At 42.4% G+C, this 24,235-nt stretch overlaps 8 protein-coding genes across 8 annotated transcripts; 7 read left to right on the forward strand and 1 right to left on the reverse strand.

The window, feature by feature from the left end:
• Nucleotides 1-1,531: 1,531 nt before the first annotated feature.
• Nucleotides 1,532-2,737, reverse strand: EAE97_004592 (uncharacterized protein; the record flags this gene model as incomplete). The annotated part of the gene is made up of 1 exon (XM_038875104.1): nucleotides 1,532-2,737. One exon carries the CDS (start codon nucleotides 2,735-2,737, stop codon nucleotides 1,532-1,534), a length of 1,206 nt encoding a protein of 401 aa, XP_038734548.1.
• Nucleotides 2,738-5,359: 2,622 nt separating this feature from the next.
• Nucleotides 5,360-8,310, forward strand: EAE97_004593 (uncharacterized protein; the record flags this gene model as incomplete). The annotated part of the gene is made up of 3 exons (XM_038875105.1): nucleotides 5,360-5,463; nucleotides 5,557-7,903; nucleotides 7,960-8,310. The coding sequence occupies 3 exons, from the start codon at nucleotides 5,360-5,362 to the stop codon at nucleotides 8,308-8,310; spliced, it is 2,802 nt and encodes a 933-aa protein (XP_038734549.1).
• A 1,497-nt stretch (nucleotides 8,311-9,807) lies between these two features.
• On the forward strand, nucleotides 9,808-12,764 carry EAE97_004594 (uncharacterized protein; the record flags this gene model as incomplete). The annotated part of the gene is made up of 3 exons (XM_038875106.1): nucleotides 9,808-10,674; nucleotides 10,730-11,300; nucleotides 11,389-12,764. 3 exons carry the CDS (start codon nucleotides 9,808-9,810, stop codon nucleotides 12,762-12,764), a joined length of 2,814 nt encoding a protein of 937 aa, XP_038734550.1.
• Nucleotides 12,765-13,282: 518 nt separating this feature from the next.
• EAE97_004595 (uncharacterized protein) lies at nucleotides 13,283-14,251 on the forward strand (the record flags this gene model as incomplete). Its single annotated transcript, XM_038875107.1, has 1 exon — nucleotides 13,283-14,251. The coding sequence occupies one exon, from the start codon at nucleotides 13,283-13,285 to the stop codon at nucleotides 14,249-14,251; it is 969 nt and encodes a 322-aa protein (XP_038734551.1).
• A 1,571-nt stretch (nucleotides 14,252-15,822) lies between these two features.
• Nucleotides 15,823-16,713, forward strand: EAE97_004596 (uncharacterized protein; the record flags this gene model as incomplete). Its single annotated transcript, XM_038875108.1, has 1 exon — nucleotides 15,823-16,713. The coding sequence occupies one exon, from the start codon at nucleotides 15,823-15,825 to the stop codon at nucleotides 16,711-16,713; it is 891 nt and encodes a 296-aa protein (XP_038734552.1).
• A 1,329-nt stretch (nucleotides 16,714-18,042) lies between these two features.
• EAE97_004597 (uncharacterized protein) lies at nucleotides 18,043-19,050 on the forward strand (the record flags this gene model as incomplete). The annotated part of the gene is made up of 1 exon (XM_038875109.1): nucleotides 18,043-19,050. The coding sequence occupies one exon, from the start codon at nucleotides 18,043-18,045 to the stop codon at nucleotides 19,048-19,050; it is 1,008 nt and encodes a 335-aa protein (XP_038734553.1).
• A 1,571-nt stretch (nucleotides 19,051-20,621) lies between these two features.
• On the forward strand, nucleotides 20,622-21,461 carry EAE97_004598 (uncharacterized protein; the record flags this gene model as incomplete). The annotated part of the gene is made up of 1 exon (XM_038875110.1): nucleotides 20,622-21,461. The coding sequence occupies one exon, from the start codon at nucleotides 20,622-20,624 to the stop codon at nucleotides 21,459-21,461; it is 840 nt and encodes a 279-aa protein (XP_038734554.1).
• A 1,032-nt stretch (nucleotides 21,462-22,493) lies between these two features.
• Nucleotides 22,494-23,408, forward strand: EAE97_004599 (uncharacterized protein; the record flags this gene model as incomplete). Its single annotated transcript, XM_038875111.1, has 1 exon — nucleotides 22,494-23,408. One exon carries the CDS (start codon nucleotides 22,494-22,496, stop codon nucleotides 23,406-23,408), a length of 915 nt encoding a protein of 304 aa, XP_038734555.1.
• Between the last annotated feature and the right edge of the window lie 827 nt (nucleotides 23,409-24,235).

The raw sequence follows: 24,235 nt of genomic DNA on the forward strand, positions 1-24,235 counted from the left end.
GATAATGATAATAAAAGTAAGTACAGCTCAGAAGTACGTTTTGTTTGACCGTAGATTTCCGTACCCCAACATTAACAGTACGAAGCATATCAAGTGTGAGAAACATGATATAAATAACTTGACAGCCTCACCGGCGACTACCTAAGCACACACATGGAACAGAAATATCCAACCACACTACACTGCACTGCACTGCACATATAAACAAGCATGCAAAAAATAAACCAATACACATCCATCCATCCTCCTCCCCTCTACCCTACCCTACCCTTCTAAACGCCATGCCATCCCCTCCTCCCCTCCCGCGCGTATCTAAATCACACCAAATCACATCAAGTCGACTACTTCGTAAAAATCTGATAAAAGTTGAAACCCATCATGTTCCAAATGCCATGCTATGCTATGCCATCCCATCCCAACCCATCAGCTCTGGATCTGCATTCTAGGTTTCGTTTTAATAGGTAGTGCTTCTCATCTGGGTCATGTGATGTGATCTATCAAAATTATTTCCTGCCCTCTCTAGGTGGGTACTTGTGTCGTGCATTTAATTCGCGATTGTGAGACTTGACTTAAGTTAAGGACTTGACTTAGGTATCACAGACTCAACTTCAAGACTTAACATAAAGACTCAATATATAGACTCAATATAAAGACTCAATTTCCAAATCAATATCCAAATATTCGATATTCAACACTAATAAACCAAGCTACATCACGTGAAGAAATCACAATTATCATTACAATAGGGTATCTACACCACCAGTGGGTGTACGGACTCACGGGACAGTACAAAAATGAACTTTTAAATATCTTTTGATATATTGAATCATTCATTTCAAAAATCGTTATGGTTCTTGAATAGAGATAAAATAATCAAAATACAAATTCTGGTTTCAAACAATTGAAGAATGAATTTATATAAAAAATATTTAAAATTGGAAAGGGTCCTGTCAGTCCATGCACCCCACTGATGTACTGTGATATATTTATCTAAATAGTGAGTGTATGAGTAAACCTCCTCTGTGTTGTATTCTACATAATCGTGCAAAGAAAAAGTGATAAATACCTATATACATACCTAGTATTCATATCTACAAGCACGAAAACCAGCAGCATTTCAACACACATCCGAATAACTTGAATCTCACAAAAGCATATCTACATGCTCACTCACAAGGAAAGCCAAACTAGCTAGGTAATACTACAAAATGCAAATTCTATCACATCATATAGATATCTGTTCCTATTGATAGGTACTTACTATGTATCCAAGCTCAAAGCTCAGTCAAATATCTATCGATTCGCCTACGAAGAAAAAAGCATATATAATCAAGATATTATATGCTCGTATCCATAGCCGTTAGATACAATACCATGAAAAAAACGGGAATATCCTCCTACAAAACAAAAAAAAAGTCTTCTTTTTTGAGATCCCCTACACCACACCTAAGAAAAAGAAAAAGAAAGCATGTAAAAGAACTCCAAACCATGCAAACGCCCAAGATGCATTGAACATTCAAAACTCTCTTGATTATCTTCTATTTTGGAAACGATTGCCGGTTAATTTTTGCATCTTGGATCGGGGTGGTCCTTGTTCAGCATCATCACTTTCATCATCTTCTCCTTGCTCGTCAATATCATCGTGATCAACTTCATCCTCATCTCCAGAATCCGCATCGGTTTCCTCAGCCTCATCATCTATTAAATCATCCTCGCTGTCTTCTTCCTCTTCATCAGATTCTGCCACCATACCATTAAGCATTTCCTCTTCAATCTCAGAATCCGAGATATCTTCGAGGTCTCCGTTCTTGGCAAGTCTTTGAGGTAATCCATTCACGATCACTTCCTCCTCGTCATCACTTTGACCCTCAACGTAAATGACACCCTCATCGTTATCCTCGCTATCCAATCCTGATCGGTTTTGCATGCCTCTTCGTAATTCGATTTGTGCGTCCAACATATCCAATTTGCCCTTCAAAGATAAAAGATGTTGTAAAGCCTTTGATCTCTCATCGAGAACTCGATTTACCTCGGACAACTTCTTGATGAGACCTCTTTGAGTTGCCAAGTAACCACCATGTGTAATCATTGACCATTGAACCCAAACCATAAGACTACCAGCTCTACCAGGTCTTCTGTGTAATCTTTCTGCCAACTTTTGTAGTAGGATTGCGGCCAGAGGAGAATCGAGTCTTTGAATGGTAGCTCTAATCGTACTCAGATCCGTAGTATGCAAGCAGGACTCCAACAAGGCGACATCGTTTGTCTTGAGTGCTTGAGTAAGAACTGTTCCGAGGGATGCGCCGGAAGGAGCCTGGATTGAATTTTGAGGGTATGAAAGGGTTTGAGATTTGGAATCTACGAAAGCGGCAGCAACATCGATAGGTTCCAAGGCGTTTGCTCGAACAAGATCTCCGAATGTTGGTTCTCCATCTTCCTCGGCAGCCTCAGCTCCTTCCTCTCCCATTGTCACATCTGCGTTGACATTGCCATCTTCTTCGATATCACTTCCATCCTCCTCGACTTCCTCCATATCATCGTCACTTTGTTCCTCCTCGTCGCTGGATATTTCAACCACTTCGTTCTTCTTCGCTCCATTCGTCTTCACCGTGCTTGCAGCTCCTCCACCTGATACCACGGTTTTCGATTCATCCAGGTGACCAGTTCCAAACGATTTGACACCTTGCTTCACCATTGGTTGACCAAGCTTGGTCGGGAGCTTTCTCTTGGTTGACATTTTGTTTGATTGTTGGTTGTGCGATGTAAGAAAGAGGGTGGAAATTTGAATATGACGAAAACTAGGTAGGTTATTTCGAATTGAGGAATTGGCGGACAACCAATGAACAAGCTTCCGAAAGAGGATTAATTGAAAAGGACAAATGTGAATTGGACGTGATGACCCAATTGAGATTATACGAAATCAATACAATATAGTTTCTAATGGTGGTGGTGCTGAATGAGTTGAGGTATAATCTCTACCATTGAAGCTATCAAACCAAAACTTCAAGAAACATTTTTTTTTACCCAAGATAGAAAAAATAAATCTTGATCACGTGGAGTGGCTATCTTGAGCACCAAAAGTGTTGATGCGGGCCAGATAAGGTGGATCCGAGAATGGAAATGTGGCTTAATCCTGTTGTTGACGTTACGATGATTGGTTCAATAAATATCCTTCTTGTGTATTGATCCATTTTAACCTTTGACCATCCTTGCCGAGCCTTCCCTTTCCTTACTTCATGTGGGGCTGAGGGAGTTGATGAAACGATGTGATTGGGTAGTATGAGGCAGCCTGCAGATTAAGCACAAGGTGTTAATAAGTTTACTAATGGTGCATTAGGTTTAGTTTCATGGTCATCACTTGCTATCGTTTAAATATGTTAATCGTATGTCCCCCCGAAAGTTCTCGTCTTGCAACCAAATTTTTTAAAGGTTGATTTTGCGACAGCCTTCTCATTCGTCCAAAGTACTGGAGAGCACCGACCACCCCCGATCATCAGCCAAAACCTCACTCAAAATACACCTCAGCTCACTACGACACATGACCTTCATCGCGACCATTCTTATATCATCAAAATAAGAAGGAAAGAAGAAAGACGATAACGATTTTCCTTATCGATTCCATACCCACGAACACAACGCAATCCACTCCCACTCACGACTAACCTCCAAAAATAAATTCATTCTTCACTTGTATTATTGTGATTTGAGTGTTTTATTTTATATTGTTTTACTCTGTCATATTTTAATCGTTTCTCCCGCCTCTTTGTTTACTACCAAGTTTGATTTTACATTTTGAGGATATACTTCTTGATATTCTTTTCGACCATAGAAAAGGATAAAAGCGATCGCAAAAGGTTAATAATTCTCTCTTCTCTCTTTTCTCTTCTCTCTTCGCCCCTCTCTCCTCTCTCTTCGCCCCTCTCTGCTCTCTCTTCGCCCCTCTCTCCTCTCTCCTCCCTCCTCCCTCCTCCCTCCTCCCTCCTCCCTCCTCGTTTTCCCCTTTACTTTCTTTTTGTGGCGTGAAGTGAGTGAAGCAAAGGAAAGGAAAGGAAAGGAAAAGGAAAGGAAGAACGTTATTGCCGAGAAGGACCGGGGGTAATCAAATTCCATTTTCATTAATCCTTTGTGGTTGGTTGCGCGCATCGGATTAACTTGGAACGACGAAAACGAATTCATTTCTCTTATTAATCGTTCCATCCATTCATTCATTTCGAATATTCAATTCATCAACACCGTTTTGGATAGTGAAGAGATTCGTATCAAAACTCTCACACAATACGATACGGCACTATTACATCGGGTCAGGGGTTTAATTATCAATAACCTGTATTTGAAGTTACATACACCCACTAGTTCACGCTAGGTCGGCCTTGTTTACAATCTCGATTTTGGGGGGGAGGTCTCTTTCGCTAGTTGCACCTTTTCACGATAAATCGCGTCGCGCTCCATCTCATCCACTCTCTCAATCTCTCTCTCAGTGCGATTTGATGCGATTCCCATTCCAACAACGGGATTGATTACAATATACCTAATTTCAATCTCTACGTCGCAATCATCAATCAATTCATATCACAATTGACGATTCACTGCTTTCACCATACTTTCAATTGAAATTCAACGAACAAAAGAAAAAGGGAATTCTGAATTCCATATGAAAGTCGCGTGTCGTCTATCAAAACAATAGCACAAAAAGAGAGAGCTCGCAACTACAACTTCCAGCTTCCTACCCACCCACACATCAACAAGACAAAATAATTCCCATTTCGCCATTGTACTTTTCCAAACAACAGATTCAATTCATTTTGTTTGGGGTGGAAATCAACCAAGAGTGCAAGTGGCCAAATATTGCTTGAACCTTTGAGCCTTCCTTACCTTTGAAATCGCAAGGCTGCAATTCAGATTCTTTGTCGCATATCGACGAGGCTGCGCCGAGGATTAAAATAAAGGCAGGTCTAGGGAGACCATTCACATATCCCGCCACCTTACCTGAATAGCTTCATACATTATTCCATATTATTTTGTTGCTGGGTACACTTCAGTTTTGAAGTCAATACACTTTTCTTTTTTCGCTCATTCACTACCCTCAAGTCGCGTGGTCTTTCGGGCGCAATCTAACTGATTTACTCAACAGTCTTCCTCAACCAACTTAAATAATCCCTCTTGTCGCAACAAATCCATCCATCTTACAACTAAAACTTAAGACTATCGGAATTCATTTCAATTTTAAAGACCGACAAATTCGATCTTGTCGCATTGCTTTTCTTTCAGTCTCTCCAACTTCAATTACTAGCCCAGAGCTATCTTTCCATCAATTTTGTCGCAAGCAATACCTCTGTGAATAGAGGATCTCTGTTTGTTGATGGCCGTCATGACCACCCAGCATTCAGAAGATGTAGCTTTGGAGCAAAAGGCAATACCCGTTCCATCATCTGATACGATGGCTTTGGATCTTAATATCAACGGGTAAGTCTTCTCTACCATAATTTCCTCATTCAGTTTCCTTTTTTTTCTTTCTCATCTTTTTGTACACTTATGTTTATCAATGAAAAATTATAGATCTTCTACTCGAGATGATACCAAAACTGAAGAACAACAAACAACCTCTGATCTTGAATTGAAAAAATCTCCCGCGCCCGAAGTCACCAATTCTGAATCTGCTGAAATCACCTCTACGTTAAAGTCAGATGGGGACTTGAATGTAGAATCGCATGCCATAAACAACTCCATTCCTCAGTCCACTGTAGCTGAATCGCATGCGCAAGATTCTCCCGAGAGTCAAAACGTATCTCAACTTCAAGATTCGGATACAACAACTGTTTCCGACGAACCTCCAAAAGCAATCGATGAACTAGACCGTACTGTATCCGATCTACCTACACCAGCTGATTCAGTGCCCGAGGCTGCAAACGATACTTTCGCACCTACCGCAGTTCCACCTATTGTCGACGCTCCTGTGTCCGATATGCGGGATGAAGTATCTCCACTTACTCAAGTACCGGAAACCACACGACAACCCTCATTGCCAGCTTCAGAGAACAAGGCAGAGTCATTGAGTTTGGAACGAAAGACTTCTGCACCAGCTCAAGAGACGAAAGCCGAAAGTGTTGACGGCATGAACCTTAGCTTCGATGCGCCCCGACCCGATCTACCCCCATCATCTCCCAACAATGCCCCACCTTCTGTTGACATGGATCTCTCTCCAAAGCCGGAGCAAGCAACTGCGAACTCCACTCAAGAATCCGCGGCTGCCAACCTTGGTACAAGTGATGTTGATATGACAGATGCGCCTGCACAACCACAGGTTACAAAGGTTGCTCGTGAGCGAGAGGATGATGGCGAAGAAGAACCATCGGCCAAACGCACCAAGACTGAGGAAAGTGAAGAGCCTCGAATCCCTTCGCACGTCGGGACCCCAGCTCCTGCGCAGAACGGAGTAACTACAAATGGTGTTTCGTCTTCTAATGGCAATATGTCACGCTCAATCACGCAACATGAGACCAAAGAGATCATTAAAATCATCAAAAATGTAATCAAGACTGCTGCTGGAAAGAATTTCAGAGCTCCAGTTGCAATTCTTTGGCCTGGCTTCGCAGATGCTTATGCACAAAAAGTCAAGAATGAGGTTGATCTGAGTACCATGGAGAAGAAGATCAAAAGTGGCGGATACCCTTCGATTCAAGCTATCAAGGATGATGCCGTGCTTCTCTACGAAAACGCCATTGCTTTCAACGGTCTTGATAATCCCATCACGGCCGCTGCCAATGATGTGAAGACATCGATTATCACTAAACTGGGAAGTCTACCACCAGAGCCACCAGCCCATGTTGCCAAAGCTCAAGTCAAGAAACCCAAGCGACCAACGCCTTCTCTTGATACTGCTGCTCGTACTCCCACTGCTAGAAGACCATCTCGCGGATCTACTGGCGCTGCTGTGCCCATGAGTGCTCCAGCCCCAACGTTTGCTCTTGATCCAGTCACCAGCACACCATTGATCCGTCGTGACTCAACAAAAGATGGCAGGCCAAAGCGTGAAATCCATCCACCAAAGAACAAAGATTTACCTTACTCTTCCGCAAGACCTAAGAGCAAGAAATATTCTGTCGAGCTCAAGTGGTGTGAAGAGACGCTGAATGAGCTGAAGAAGCCAAAATACTTGGCGTTTTCTAATGCTTTCATGGATCCTGTTGACCCCGTCGCATTGCAAATCCCCAATTACTTTACTGTTATTAAATCGCCCATGGATATCTCCACTGTCTCTGAAAAGCTCCAAAACGGCGCCTACACAAGAGCGAAGGAGTTTGAACAAGACGTGAAACTCATTTTTCACAATTGTTACAAGTTCAATCCAGAAGGCAATCCCGTCCGTGTCATGGGTCAGCAGTTTGAGGAGGTATTCAATGGATTACTAGCTAGGAAGGATCGATGGATCGCTGATCATCAACCCGTTGCTGTGACTCCCGATAGGGATGAAGAGAGCGAGGAGGAAGAGGAGAGTGAAGATGAGCCAGAGCCCGTGCAAGAAGCATTACAGGGTGCTGCTACGGCCCGACTGCTTTTCGAACAAGCCAAGCTTATTGATATGCTATCCAAACCGGAATCCCCAGATGCCATTGCCTTGCAGAGAAAAATTCTTACTTTCATTCAAGAAACTGTCGAAAAAGAAAAGGCGGCGGCAATTGCCAAAAAACCTAGCAAGAAATCAAAGCCCTCTAAACCATCTAAAAAGGCCAACCCAACGAAAAAGAGCACTACTGGTCCCCCAAAGAAATCTGGAGGAGTTCGCAAAGAACGATCCCTGGGAGTTCTCGAGAAGGAAGTGATTTCCCAAGGGATTGGCCAGTTACCTGATAACATTACTGCGGAAATCATGGAATTGGTCAAAGAAGCTCATCCAGAGATGGTGGTAAGTAACACATTTATATGTTCAATAATTATAGATTGGCTAACCTTGTTATTTAGGTTGAGGAAGATGGTACTATTGAAATGGAGATTGAATCACTCCGAGTACATCTTCTCTGGAAGATTTATGATAGCGTCGCCATCCATTCACCAGAAACTGTCGTCAATGTTAAAGCGCAGTATCAGGATAAAAAGGAAGAGCCTCGTGCGATTACAAAACCTGTTCCAAGGAAAAAGAATAAGCCTATGACAAAAACTGAGCAAGAACGAAAAATTGCATTGCTCAGAGAAAAGGTTCAAGATTTCAAGAAAGGTCCAGGATCAGCTTCTCAAGAACCCATTGAGAGCGTCGAGCAACATACACAAGACGAATCAAGTGGTGATGAGTCTTCAGATTCTGAAGAAGAGTAATCTTATCTTGAATGGACCTCCATCCTGGTTGCGAACTTGGGAGCTCGTACTTCACTGCCAAATATCAGGATTTGTTGCGACAACTCTTAAGAAAATGGCCTTTCCACATGTACATTATCTTTCCCCTACACACTTACGGGCACGTTGTACAATACCAAAATTTTCACAAACTCATTGACATCCCGTTTGAGATCATGCCTTTCATTCATCGACTGATAATTTTTATTCGAGTTTTCCACCTTTGAGAATCTGGTATTTGAACTTCCTCGAAAACTCAAATAGGATCAGTCGATGGAGCACATGCTTTCTGCATTCTTCAAAGTATTCATGACATCGGGAATTAGGGGAAAATTTGAGATGAGAGAAAGGATTGGAGGATAGTAATTGAGTTTTACTTTTTGATTTACACATGCTGCTAGTACCGCTTTCATGCGTGCTGATAATGAAACTTGATCGATCGTTGGTCAATTTACTCTTTTTTTTTTTTTGGTAGGATGACCTTGATTTAGCTGCTTGATTACCTCGCGCACTTTGATTCATTGTTATGGCGAGTGATGGAAGGGGTGGTGGAAGGAAATCATAATTGAGGGGGGTGATTGGGATGAATTGTATGATATCAGAGATGGGGTGGATAGTTTCGTTTTGCGAATGTGCAAGCAAGAAATGAGTTATTTGGTGAAGAATGCAAGTGGTCAGGCGAGCGAAGGAAATCAAATCTGATCAGATGAATGCTAGGAGAGGAGTCATTAAACGAAACATCAGATCAGCGAATCAAGTAAAAATGAAAGGATGATTGGGGAAACATGAATACCCATCTATTCACCCACTTCTCCATGCGGAGTGAGTGAGAAGTCATAGGTAGTTTGATCATACCAATCTCAATAAAAAATTATTATACGAAAATAAACGGGTAATTACATGACTGTGATACGATCTGATGTGATGTGGTGACCCTTGACTACGGTCAACTTGCAATATTCATTCCTTCTACAATCTGCTTTCTATCACTGCCTTCCTTTTTCATATCACTGACTCTTTTTGGCACGTTTACTTGAACATCCACTGCTTGGTATCAATGAACCCAGTAGACTGGCTCGTCTCGCAAGGGTCAAATCTATTTGGGATGGTGTTGGCACGTGCACGTACGCAGGCAACATCCGAGAATGTAGCTTACTTTGATTTTCAATCCCTGTTTTCACCATTGAGTGTTTCATACTCAATCAACTCAACTTGGCACTTTGTGACGGTATGGTTGTTTTGTGAATTGAATTGAATTGAATTGAATTGAATTGAGTTGTGAGAGTAAAGGAATTAGCCACCACAGTGTAGTTACTGGTTTGCGGAAACACGATTTATCCACACGCGTTGTTATTGGAATTGGTTTGGTCAACGAGCATGGAGACGGAATTCGGAGAGATAAGAATTTACGGTTTTATAATACTCCGGGATACATCTCTCTAACGAACTCGACTTTTTTGCTCGATAAGAGACAAGAATATGTCTTCAGCACCTAATCTGCGCAGAAACGGCAAGCGTCCTTCGTGTGAACCGTGTAGGATTGGGAAATTGGCTTGTGGGCATGAACAGCCATATTGCGGAAGATGTGTGAAGAGGGGATTAGAGGGAAGGTGTTGGTATCATCCCGCGCCTATGAGTCGCGGGAGGGTAGATGGGGAGAGAGGAAGAACTGAGGAAGGCGGGGAAGAAAGTGGAGATGGGGGAAACGTCAAACGCAGGCGAGTTGGAGAGCGAGTTAAGGAGAGAGGTGAGAGTGGAGAGGAGCGCGTTGATGGAAATGGAGAAAGGGAAAGAGGGGGGTTGGATAGTTTGGCCTATGCTGCGGTCATGAGAGATGTAGAGAGAGAAGAATGCGGCGGGGAGAGCATAGAAGCTCCCTCGACAAATCCAAGTCACTCCCACAACATCTACAAGTCAACCACTCCCCAGAACAATTCTCTTGGTATACTCACAACCGAGGTGGCCCCTCAAGTCACAAAACCCACAAACAATGTCTACCTTTCTTCACGCGGATGTAGGTCGGCAACCCCAAATCGTCAATCACATAAATCTTCGTTTCCAAACTCTATGAATTCAATGCCTGGAAAACCATCGATGCAAAATAATTGGAACGGGGCTAGTTACAAGAGGAGTAGGCGGTTCTGGGGGCCCACAAGTTTTGGGGCTGTCTTTAGGAATGGTGATGGGAATGGAGAAGGGAAGGAATTGGACGCGGAAAGAGGGAGTGAAGAAAGCGATCAGAGTGGGATGAGTAGGGATACGTTAGTAGGTGGAATAGAAGGAATGCTGGATATTGGAGAGGATGGAAGGAAAAATCCTAGTTCGTGGCCTTTTGGTCCGCCGCTTGTGAGTCCCCATATATCGTCTCATTTCTGCTTCTGGAAATTTAACCTTCTCAAAGCTAGGAAGGAATAGACCGACGTCTTACACAATTCGTTGTGAAATGATCACCAAAGCACTTTGGAACATACCGTCACTTTCGAGCTGTAATAAACTCCTAGAGCGGTATCACGATCTTCTCGAATTCTCAGTCCTGCCCGAATTCATGATCAAGTATTTAATTTCGAGTATCTATGATACATTTGGCTCAATCCTAGCTGAACCTCGTAGCAAGGAGAAGTTTGTACCCTTCGTCGAAACATTGCTCAGAAATGAAGAAACACCGCTACCCTCATCCCCGGACGATGGTATCGCATGGCTCGATACCTTTTGTGGGCCCAAAGTTCGATTTGAATCTATGGGGCTTTTGTTCTGCTTCATAGGAAGAGCATATCAGAGTCTGGTGGATGGGAATCCATTGTTTCTAGAAGAGGAAAATCATGGAAGGAATAGAAGACAAACAAGTTGGAGAATGAACGAGTGTGCGGATGTTATGGGGAAAATGTGTGATTGCACGGATACGGTAAATGAGATTGTGGTTGCATTTCGGGTGTCTATTTATGTGTTGGAGAGTGCAGTGGTGGGGGATGAGAGTACGTTACTTTTCTCTTCGATTCGAAGTACTCAATCAGGATCATACCCTTTTCAGAAGATGAGCTAACATAACACTTAAACATTAAGGTTACAGTAATCTCAACCGACATGGAAGTATGGTAACATCAGCGTGTGCTATTGGACTCCACCGTCTCCCCCATATCCCTCCACACCTCCTAACTACAGCCGCCGAATACAAGCGTCGATTATTCGCTACAGTTTACTACATGGACAAATGTTCCTCGGCTCTCAACGGCACACCGCCTGGTATTTCTCGCCTCTATTGCCGTCTCCAAATGCCTTCCGATCTTTCGGAAACAGAACTTTTCCTTCCCCGTGCCCAAATGCAACAAGCAATAGCTGCATGCGATGAGCAAGGATGGAATCGGAAAGGTGAAATTTATTGTAGTACTTGCTATAGAGCTCAATTACAACTCTACATGATCAAAGAAGAGATATTAGAGGGAGCTCTAGGTGTGGATGTGGAGGTTAGTCGTGAACGCATAGATTCTCTTCTTTCTCGTAATGCCTCCCTATCTCTGAATCGACCACCGCAGTTTCAATTTAATCCAAGATCGACAGGGAGATTACTATTTGTACAATTAATCATGTCATTTGAGGCGCTGCAAAACACTTTTTTATTACATAGACTTGCAGTAGCAAATCACCTAGAAGGGAATTATTTCCAGGGGGTACTAGATACAGCAATGGAAATGTTGGAAAAGGTCATTATGATGTGGGAGAAGAGGGATGTGTTGGTTGGATTTGAATTTTGTTTCGATTGGTTTATTACGAGCTATGGAATCCCAGCGGCAGGTGTAATCTGTGTGGAGTTGCTAAAAAGAATGAGTGGAAATTCCACCTCTGCTTCTGGCTCTGAAACAAGGAAGATGGGAACTCAAGAGAAGACAATGGCGAGGTTTTCCAAAAGTGTAGCGATTCAGAAATTGACACTCTTTGGCGCGTTTCTGGATTGGGTGAGAGATACGGATGGGAATTATGCATTGTTGAGAAGGGTGAGGGGGGTGGTAGGACGCGTTTTGAAGTGGGTTCTTGATGGGGGAGATTTTGATAGGGAAATGGAAAGGGAGAAGGAGAAAAGCAACTCTAGCCAAGAAGATCTTTCCAAGATGGCTCAAAAAACAATTGATCCAACACAAGTTCAGACTCAAGAATTTACAAATAACATAGGGATTGAAAATGGAACAAGAGCTGAGGGATCACAAGTATGGGACAACGCAGGTGTTGATTTCATACCGCAGCCTGCGCACATCGGGCAGACGGTTTTTGGTGATGAGTTTACGGCAAATTTAGATTTCAATACGGGATTAGAATCACTGGAAGGGATAGGCATGGAAGAGATGTGGGGACAAGTTGATTGGTTGAATGCGGGGGATTGGATTGGGGGTGTTGGAATGGGGGGTACGGGTAATGGGAACGCGGGCTTTGGGTTTGGATTTTAGGGGCATGATTTGGTGTGTTGTTTGTGGTAGATGGCGCCGTACTCGAAAACTTCCTCAGGAACTATTTTCAACAGACTGATAGAGGTACGGCGATGGCGATGATTCTAGTACGATATGGTGGAAATGGATGAGAAGTTTGGTTCGGATTTCTAGGGTTGTATTTTTCAAATTGGACACAGTGTACGGCAATTCTGGCAGCAACTCCTTCTTTGAATGAAGTGGGATGAAATGATTCGGTTTTGATGATGCTAACACAGCAGAGATTCGCTTTTCCCTGCCGTGTTAAAGGTTTTACGGCATCTTGGCTGTATGGACGACTGATGAGTTAGCTAATATAAGTTCTACAGTCCTCCGTGGAATTCTAGTCCCCTATCGAAACACAGTTCGATACAAAACAATCAAAGCAATACCTACAAAATTCCTACGAAATAGCTACTTGAATAAATTTGTCATCTTTTCCACTTCGGAAATCCAACACATTGTCGATACTCATCATCAAAACACCAATCAACAATATCATGTTATCTTCACGCAGCGGTCCCAAATCCTTCACGAAATTTCCTGAACTACCCCTTGAGCTTCAACGCTTGGTGTGGAAGTTCGCTTCTTTTGAACGTCGCCACATACCCGTGGCTGCAAAGGGATGTCATTCTCTCAGCAAGCAAGTCACCGGAGAAGATGGAACTAAACAACTTGTCAGATTTCGATCCGATACTCCCATTCCTACACTATTTAGTGTTTGCCGAGACTCGAGACTAGAAGCCAAGAGATACTACAAGAGAGCCCTCGTAGCCGAACACAACTTCAGATTCTTTTCCATCAGTCTCGTCCCCCGATTCTATATCAATCCCCACTGCGATGTCATTTGTCCCGCCGGCGACTTCTTCGGGGATATCACAGTTATGCTCGTAGCCGCGATGCACAAAGTCCAGTGTCAGAGCATCGCACTCGACGAACCACAATGGGGTGGGCTATTCACTGAGATCAACGGACCAGCCTATTTCGATCAATGGCTAACCAGCATCGTGCGTCCTCCTCACGCCTTGAAATCAATCACTCTCTACTCAGGAGCAAAATACGAAACCCCATACACAGATGGATCTCGAGGCTTTCCCCACACCATCTCGTCCGTGGATTGGGATATCATCCAAAAGACAGATCAATGCGCACTCGGCGTTGCAGTTACAGATCTCCATCGATCGATCATGAGATATCGAGACCTCATTCCGAAAATGGTGAAGGATCGCCATGATGTTGAAAAGGGTCTTATGGATCCGCCTACTCATCCATTGTTGGCTAGATTGCCGGTTTTTCATCATCTCGAGACGCAGGTTTTGGAATTGTGGACGCCTCCCAGGTTGAGCTTGTTGATGTATGCGATTCCGAACTCGCTTAGTGGGATTATGTATTCGAAGGATCCGTTTGAGGTTTGGGATTGTGGGGTTGGGGGGTGTCAGAATTGTACGTGGATGGAGAGTGTGGAGTGAGGGTGTGTTTTTTGGATGGGGAAAAAGGGGGAGGGAGGGGGAGGGGGAAGGAAGCTGGGGGTGAGGATAGGGGTAGAGGTGGAAGTGAAATATTTACTCGGGTCATTTAGTTTGGTAGGGAGAGTACGAGGGATTAGGCGAAGACCTTTGCCGGTTAGCTTTGGCTTTGGAGGATGGGGGGCGGGGGTAGATAGATTAATAACTTAACACATATCATTATGAAAATATTTCAGTCTGTGGAACTGTTAACCAGAGATGAATATTAATTTTCAAGTATTTTTACGTATTGTACATCTTGCCATATTATTTACGCATACTGTATTACCAGCATGCTTGGATATCTACAACTTGATCTGCTTCAAGGGTGATAGAGGGTATTCTGAGAGGTATCACGTGAATAGTGTAGTACTGCATATATGCATACGCATCTCTGTGGCACAGCAAAACAACAATCTTGAAAGAAATTATTTTGTCACTGGTGTCCCCCATTCATCTAATCAACACCACTTTGCAACCTCATCCTGCCCATCAACTTCACGATCAATATACACTCATCAACTATCCATCATGTCCCTGCTTTCTGATTCCACGGGCCCCCTTACGTTTATATGTATAATATTGCTGATGCTTCACATCTTATACACAATGCTTCTTTGGATGTCACCGATGCTTGTTTGGATGTCGCCGATCTTTGCGTTTTTCTTCTCGGGGTGGATGTTTCTTTTCAAGACGTTTCTTTGGGGTGTGGTTTGGATGCCTGTGTTTATTTTTCTTGGGATGAAGATTGATGATGCTTATCCTGAGTTGAAGTGGACCCCGTTCTTGTTGATTTTCTGGCTTTTATCTGGGGAGAGAGATAGAGTGCTTGAAGAGATGAGGAGGTGATAAATGATGGATTTTCGGTGGGGGAGGGATCTTGCATGGATGGGTGGAGTTGAGAATTGAGGAAGATGAGGGGAGAGTCTTATACCATAGGAAGAGAATGAATGACGATCAGGAATAAGAGGCGCTGAGAATGAAGGACTTAGCTTGGGTTCTGGAACATGTTTATATGAAGAATTGGCGAGACTGGTTGGCTTTGATGCTGTAGAGTGGAGGTTGTGAATGTGGGGTCAGCGATGAGTGGTTCTACGTCGTCCGAACCTCCGATTGGTCAAGTGTGTATGTCAGCCCGGCTATCGATATCTATCTTGACATCACCTCTCGGCACTGCTACCTAGTTTTCTGCTTGAGAACGCACCGTTCTTCTCTAAACTATGAAATTGACAGGATCATTCTTTTACTCGACATATAACCAAAGCAAGTGGGAGGATAGTACTTCGTTCGGTCGCACTTGTCTAAGGGCCCTTCAATGCATCAGGGGGCCGACATCATCTAAGACTCTCATTCGATTTTACGTCGATCAGGCTTCTCAATAGTTGAAGCTGCAGTTTTGTAGTAGAGCGCTTTATATATCTGGATCGACTCGAAACACATCGTGTTCTTGAAACGTCGCATTATATTCAAATCCTTGGAATCACATTTGATCCGCTAGCCTTATACATCAGACATCTATCAATATTCAATTTACTATGGATCAAGCCATTAAAACTCCGTCTGTTCCTAAGCCCGTCGCTATCAATTTCATTGGATTCCTCAAACTACCCATTGAAATACGCAATCAAATCTGGGAACTCGTTGCCAATCAACCACGCAATCTTGACATTTGGTACCGACGTCTCGGATATTTTGAAGAGGAACGTGGACAGTTCGCCTGTCAGGTGACGCGCTGGGTAACTCTTAGTGCCATACCTTCAATTCTGCATGTATCTCGAGAATCTCGTACCATCGGCCTCAAATTCTATAAATTGGATTTCGGAGTCAAAATGCCAACATATTATGGAATGAACATTACAAGTGAGCCGAGAATATATGTCAATTGGGATAGAGACAGAATTGTTGCTTTGCAGACAAATCAACATGGATATGGTGCCTTCAGCAACATGATTAATGCAGAAGAACGTCCATGTGGCACAAAGTTGCATAAAGTTGCCCTTCGTGCTGATCACTATGACCCCGGATTATCAAAATCTCTAGGGCGTCGTTTCGATGAAATATTGATTTTTTACGATCCTTTTGTGTTCTACGATAGACTCAAATCGAGGAATATAACGACTGAATTTGAGCCAATTACTGGGGTTGATTTAATTTGTAATAAAGAGAAACAGGCGTTGGATGCACATATTGCAGATATTGAGGAGGACGAAAGACGGTATGATGATGAAGTTACACGAGCTTTGGTAGAAGACAAACCGGTACCTGAGAGATTCAAAAATCACATTGTTGGATCTTGGAAAAGGCCGACAGTGAAACTGGGGCGGATGGTAACATATGGAAGGATGAGTGATCCTAGTAGCGAGAACGAAATATGGACTCATGCCGGCTGGGCTCCATTGAGTTCAGTTGACACGTGCACGAAATAATTTGCGACTAGGTCAAGAGATGTTACCACTCATACGAAAGGTTCTGTCCTGAGTTTTCAATTCATAATCAAGGGTTGGAAACTCGAGTGCCTCATCCACCATTTTGAATTTTGGACAGCCTACAATTGGAATGTAAAGATATTAGGAAGTTCAAGCGGGTTACATACTATGGAAGATAGAAAATTGAGAGCAAAATATGGACAAGGACTGTGACTGGACAACCAAAAAAAAATGATATTCCTGATTCGATATGACTATTCTCTAATTGAGAGCAAGTTTATAGGCAAGTTAGTTAGGATGATTGGGACTGCTGGATGGGTTTTGAGAAAGTTTGGATATATTCTAGGCCTAGTCTATTTCAAGATAGTCCTTCGTTAGTCAGATAGCTAGTCGATAATACTAACACTTCTTGACAGCATAGTTGGCACTGCTAGAAGGACCATCTACACGATTTAAAGAAGAAGACGTAACGTTTGTGAGGCTATTTAAATGACAAATTCACATGGAGAAATTGAAACGTGGTATGAAGCTTTTTATTTTACTTGTTCTGTTGTGAGCAAACGTCTCGATGAGTCAGCGGACCGAAAAGGACTTATGTAGGCGAAAGATGTGACGATGAATGCTGTGGCTACGCAAGTCTTGATAGTCTTTCGGGGGTAATATGTATGCTCAATTATAATCTCGCTGGGCGAGAAAGATTGCGATGCTTAATCCTTCATAATCGACAAACTCCTTAAATTTGCATTTCCGATCATTGACTAGTCTTCTCAATGCTACGTTATTCCACAAGATACCTTTTTCTACTTCACACTTACGGTTGTTATAAGAATATGGCTGTATTGTATATATATTCTAGCGTGGCTCGCCGTTCCTCGGGAAAGGACCGCAGATATGGTTGCGTACAAGATCAAGTTTGGAGAGACAGTACCGCGTAGATGACGCGAACCTTGAAAATCACCGTTGCCTCTTCGCTTAGCAATCTTAATCAGATCGAGAATTGTTAGTGCCTAGATACATGTTCACGGTAAGCATACATGTTCTTAAGAAGCCGTATGGCTGTATGAGTATGCAAAATAAACTCATCGCGTTCGAAGTTCGCGATACCGTAAGTAAATCTGACAAATCATGACCGTAAGTAAAAGTATTCAATGCTTTGGGTCACTTACTTAAAGGGAGCTTCCCCCCCTCCCCAATCAACTTCATATTCTCATTCTGTCAAAATCAAAGTCGACTGACACCAACTTACTATTTATCTCTCCACCATCGAAATACAACAGTTTCACCATTAAATCTTACACTTATCGAACCCTAGTAACATCATCACAAAATATGTCTTACTCGTTCTTCAATCACTCTGCAGGCGCTATAACTCACAAGAGAAGCTTAATACCATCGGCCACTGGCCCTGATATCTCTTCGTTCCTAAAAGAGCTGCAAGAAGACTTCCCTGATTCACCCATCACCCAAGAGTCCCCGGCAAAGAAAGAATGTCTGCAGTCACCTCTACCTCCCCGACCAAACTACTCAATCGTCCCCTCAACCATTGATCTCGAAGAGCAATCACGTAAACCTCATCTAGATACATTCCATAAGTTCAAGGACCTTCCACTGGAACTTCGAATCAAGATATATGAATTTTCATCTCTGGAACCAAGAGCAGTTCCCATTTGGCCCATCTCTACCGACCGAAAAAACGAAAACGTCGAATTCCGATTTGCATCCGAGACTCCTGCCATCATGCAAGTCTGTCACGAAGCTCGAAGAGAATCACAAAAGCTTGACATCTATGCACGAACATCCGATACTCCATCTCCACTCCCACGTATCTGGTTGAAGCCTAGTATCGATATCATCTGCCCTGTACGCAACGGCAATGCCATCTGGACCGTTTTCCAGTTCTTGAAATTCAGCCAGATGATAAACTGCTTCAACATCGAACGCTTATGTATTGATGCTTTTGAGTTTCAATGCTCCCAGCTAACAGACAACTTGCACACGTTTGTCGTCATTCCAAAGTGGATGAATCATAATCTTCGCCAGATTATGGCTTACAGCCCATTGCATCCCATCGATATCCATCGTCAGCCCCTCAGAATCGTCAATTCTACCAAGCTCAATCTTGAACAAGACTCCGAGGAAGTCATGATGCATTCTATGGAGGCGGATAGCAGATTCGAGGAACTGGAAGATTTGATGGGGAATCTTAGTTCTTTCCAAAGAGCTCAGAATGAGTTGGATAAGACGACGGGTGAAAGATTGGTTCACATGCCTAGCTGGCTCTATAAGAATCGGAAAACATGGACTCAACCGGAGCTCATGCGCTGTGCGGCCTTGTAGGCTTGAGATACGAAGGACTTTTGGGGCGGATGTTGTATATTGGTTCTGTCAGTACACTGCTGAGCGATACAATGTACTCGCTGGGGGATGTAGGTACTGCTGGCTAATTTTATGAGTTGTCGCAAAAGCGCACTCTGTGGGATGTGGCCGCTTCTTTCCAATACTAAATGAGGGTCTTCCAATACAATTTCTGAGATCTCACGAAAAGGTGCATGGGCGTAGGAATCTGGGTGATGGATATCGTTTCAGTATTCTCCTAGTTCTTTGGTTGATCGCAGGAAGACTTTCTGTTCTTCGCTGGGTTTACTTTTTATTTCACATTATTTTAGCTAGATAAATTTTGCATTAATTCTGATGACTTCCAATAGAATCGTACCAATTAATTCATCATGGATCTTGTGCCTTATGTATCCCGTGACAATATGCTTTGTGATCAACGTATAAATGAACCATTCAATCTTTACAGACAAATTAAAGTGACAACTTCAGTGGTAATTATAACTGACTAATTATACTATAATCTTATGACCCTAAGTCCTAACGGTATCCCTTGACTTAAATTCATCAGCTCCTGCAGATGTTACATTTTTAGTGCGCGTCACAGATACAAAGTATAGAAATGTCAGATCATGAGCCCCTATGTTTGTCATAGGAATGTTATCATTTATTAAAATATATGAAGCTCTATGAAATTGAGAATGTTCAAAGTGCTAGGATTTAAGGCTTTTAAGCATGATTATCTTGTTATTACTGACTATGAAGTCTTCAAAATAGGTCTTGGCGTGTTCTATTCTAGGTTCAGAGCTACGAGAGCTACCTCTATGCAATAAATTCGTGCCCTAGTGCGCGCTCATGCGTGCACAATCACTCATATTGCAACGATTACATATGTAGCTGCGAAATTTGAGTAGATTTTATAATCACGTTGCTGATTATTGAGACTTGCTGATACCGAGAACTTGGCGTTCTACAATGGCACATGAAGCAAATCTTCCTATCAATAATTCAAGTCGATTAGAGAATCACGTGGAATATATTACAGCCACTTGTTTTGTTCAGCTACCTACCTATTGAATATATAAATTCACCAAGTACTATTCAAAACATCGTTAATAGACTAGCGAGACACTAGCGTCATTATATACAAGCGAAATGAAGTCATTTTGCTATTTAAAGATCACTGTATCTCTACCTCAAATAAACTCGACAAAGATCATGACAAGATTGAATTCGTTTTTCATAGCAAATCTTATGAATATTAAGACGCATACTCGATGATAATTATTTGACTCCATTAAGATCACATTGATTGGTAACACACCAGCTTTCTATAAAATTTCAAACACGTGATAAAGTGAGTCAAATTCCTTGCCACTGATAATTCACACCTGAATCCGTTTGTAACGCTTTGCTGCTACTGACTGACTTTCTTTTAAATAGAACTCTTTTGATATCAAAATTGGGATCGATCTTCAAATTTTCAACATTCAATCTATCTATCTCGGTCAGGTCTGTTGAGACGAAAGGCGCATTCAATGAGCTCCAAGGAAAAATCTACAAACGTTGTCAATATGTCTGCCAACAACGGGATTTTCAAAATCTACGATACCCCAACCAATATGGATATTCGCTTCAGTCGGCGATTCCCAGCAGATATTGAGTCAATGATATTTGAGGGAGCCTGTTATAACAAACGTTTTGTATGGATAGGCGAGTCGTGGTATACTGTCGCAACCGATAGCGGATCCTCAAAATTCAGGCGGTCTTCTCGCTTTCGAAGTAATGAACCTGTTCCAGCTATCATGCACGTCAATGCAAATGCTCGAGAGATAGCTTTACGTCATTACAAAGCTGGTTTCGCCATCCAGGGGGATTTCAACAAGGTTGACTCACCAGAGATAGAGAACCATCGCATCTATCTAAATTCAACCTCTGATATTGTTTGCCCGGTAGGTAAACTGTATCGTTATTTTGTGGAATGCTTGAAAGATTTGAAGGTAGGGAAGGTTGCCATGGATATCTTACCTCCTCTCAATATTTTCAGAGGGCATTTCAATTATGCCATCTGCCCAAGAAATGATTCCCATAAAGCTGACTGGGTCAATGGAGATAATGGGCCTACAAGTCTTTGGCTTCATGATCAACCTATAGCGCGTTTTCATGGGACAGATATAAGCGTATTCTATGGCTCGTCACAAGTTGCATTATTTTACTGCTGTGATGCAATGAAACGTACCAATAATTTGGCTAGGAGACTCGCCGCAACTCATTCACTACAAGTCAGAAAGGATCACGATAAGGGAAATGAAGGAACCCAGGCACAGAGGTTACTTGAATTTCCAGAACAACTCTTCGAAAAATCAAGCAACTGGCAGAGACCTAGGAGCAGGCTCTTGCTTCAATGGCATTAAATCTAGTAAGGAGTTTGGAAATTCTGGAGGGGGAGTCTTTTATGAATGACACTTTTTCAGCCTTGTTTAATCGAGAATGAGGACATCCTCGCATGTTTCAATCTAAGTTTATGTTCAAGAATCATGGATTATAGGAAAGTCTCAGAGTTCTCAATGATTTTCTATCAAAATTGTTTAGTGGTCATTGTGGTTGATTCTGATTCACAAGCAAGTTCGGAGGATTGTCTTGTGGGAATGGAATAAGGATGCGTGGTATCCAAGTGGTCACGAGAATTCTATTTGGTTTCTGGGAGAAAGGAAAGGGTATCTAGGGGCTGCAATTTTTGGTGAGCCATGGGCAGCTTTTAAGACCTCCAGGTTAGATGTACTTTAGTAAGTACTGTATTATTGATGTTATCACTCTTCTCTCTAGATCTTCTACCTTCAAGTACCTAGGTCTTAATGAATTATATCTGCAACTTTGTGATAGATTCCAATAATCTACATTGTTATCTGTATGTGATTTGGCGAAACTCGGTATTTTTCTTAAAACACGTCTTACGCTAGTACTAGCCTGGATGCCTAGATCCCCTTAAACTCGCGCATCAGCTACACTCAAAGATTCATACAATTACACCTCTACAGACTTCCTAGCGCTGTTGCACCGTAATGATAAGCGAGCTGTCATACCCAGTATGTAACAACTCATTTACGGTATTTTTGACTCATCTGATTATCAATACAACGTTCAATAACCCGCGCTCTCTTGCTACGGTCTTAGTCGCTTAGCTCGGTTGTGTCTGGCTTCTCCCTATTCCCTTAAAAGCCTTTTAATTTCCCGTTCCAATTTCTGATTTTTATCTCCCTCTTCTTTACAACATCAGTCAAACGCAACTTCCAGAAGAACATCAAATCCACTTCAAATAAAACTCGATTTCACACACAAACCTCATCTTCCAACCAGATTCCTGAGATCCGAAGTCCACGAGCTTTGCTACGAACGCACATCATCGTATCAGAAAACCACAGCTTTCAACCTTTCAAGATAGAACCATGTTTAGAACAACCTCACAGGGCTTCAATAGCTCGCAACAGAAGTCTCTCGGCTTCTTGGAACAACACTTGAGCACCTTTCATCCATTTGCCCGCTTGCCAAAAGAACTGCGACTGATGATCTGGGAAGAAGCTTGCCGAGATGAGCGCACTGTCACCGTTTTCTCAAGAGATAGGGTTTTGGACGCAAAATTCTCTCAAGGTCATGGCAACTTACCATTCTACACCTTCAGAAGTCGCAATTCAATCCCGGGGGTCCTTCACGCAAACAGCGAATCCAGATTTATTGCCATGAAGTTCTATTTACCCGTCTTTGACACTCGAACAGAATTCCCACTTGTTACTACATTGGGTACTGGAACAGTCTCATCAATCTGGATCAACCCATCAACTGATCTCATCTGTCCTATGACATCCATGACCAATGACCAGTGCGACGCTTTGGCCGAGAAGATGTCTGATGTGAAGGTTGAACGCATTGCTTTGAATGATTGTGCATTCCAGAGATCCGCATCGATTCCTTGCGATAAATGGGGCTCATTCTCGACCCTAACGATTCCTTTTTGGATGCACGAGAATATCAGAGAGGTCACAATCTACACCTCCCGATATTTGGTTCAACCTGATGACGACATTGAGTTGACTAAGTTCGATCGTAAGGCTGCATTTCCTCCCAAGATGATGAAGTCGAAGATGGAGATTTCCCGTCGACAAAACACATCTTTTGGGAATCTTCAAAAGATCTTGAAGCAACAGCTTCTTGAAGATGAGAAGAGCAAGAAGTACGGACTTGAGTGCGCCAAGCTTGCTGCTTGCCCACAGTGGTTGTTCGACTGCCGTGGAGAATGGACTAGACCAGAGCAAAGAGATATGGTTGTAAATCCTGCCAATTCTGTCACGAATTTTGGGAGATAGATTGTTTGCGGAGAGGATGGGCTGGAGGATTGACGGGAAATCATTTCGGGAAATCCTAGGCTTTGGGTTTGGGGGTGGGAAACATCGGAAATGTATTATTTTAGCAATTCTATCATGATACATCATCAGTAAATAAAATATTTATCTTAACATAACATGTCTGTATGCCAGTAATTCATAATGTGCCAGTGCGGGGGAAGTTTGTGACTCGCGTTGATTTGTCGAATTAGCGAAAATGAGGGATCACACAAGGGAAGTTTTGTGACGAATGATTCATCGCTAGGTACCTAGCAAATTGACACAATAAGAAATTTCATAGTGAATAGTACTCTCTATGATTAGCTGAGAATTTTGGCACGCTTTCTGAAAAGTTTACTCATCTCTCGAGAAATGGCCGAGTGACGTGTGTAACAATTCTTTCCGTTCGAGACTAAGTATAGCACAATGCATATTGAGCTCTTGAATTTATTAGCAAACAAGTAAATTATCCTTTTTAGAAATTAATCATCGTGAATATAGAGACTTCGAGAGTATCTGAGGTTGGGAAACATGGTAATGAAGGGGTAGCTCAGTGATTTGATACTGTTAATGTCAGAATGTAATACTAAGTGAGGGGTGAAGAACAGTCAAATCTGTGGAATCTTTAAGGTCCCACGCATTTCTGGTTTTTTTTAAGGCAATCAAGAGTATTGGAGGTTATAGTTTATAATAATAAGAATAATTATTATCATAATAATAGTGGAAGATCTAATTAGTTTAGGTTTAGAGATAAATCGAATATATATAATAAAAATTAAATTGAAATCAATTCATAAGAGCTAGGTTGA

Source organism: Botrytis byssoidea (assembly GCF_014898295.1).
Source record: "Botrytis byssoidea strain MUCL 94 chromosome Unknown BBYS_007, whole genome shotgun sequence".
In the NCBI taxonomy this organism is placed as follows: domain Eukaryota; kingdom Fungi; phylum Ascomycota; class Leotiomycetes; order Helotiales; family Sclerotiniaceae; genus Botrytis; species Botrytis byssoidea.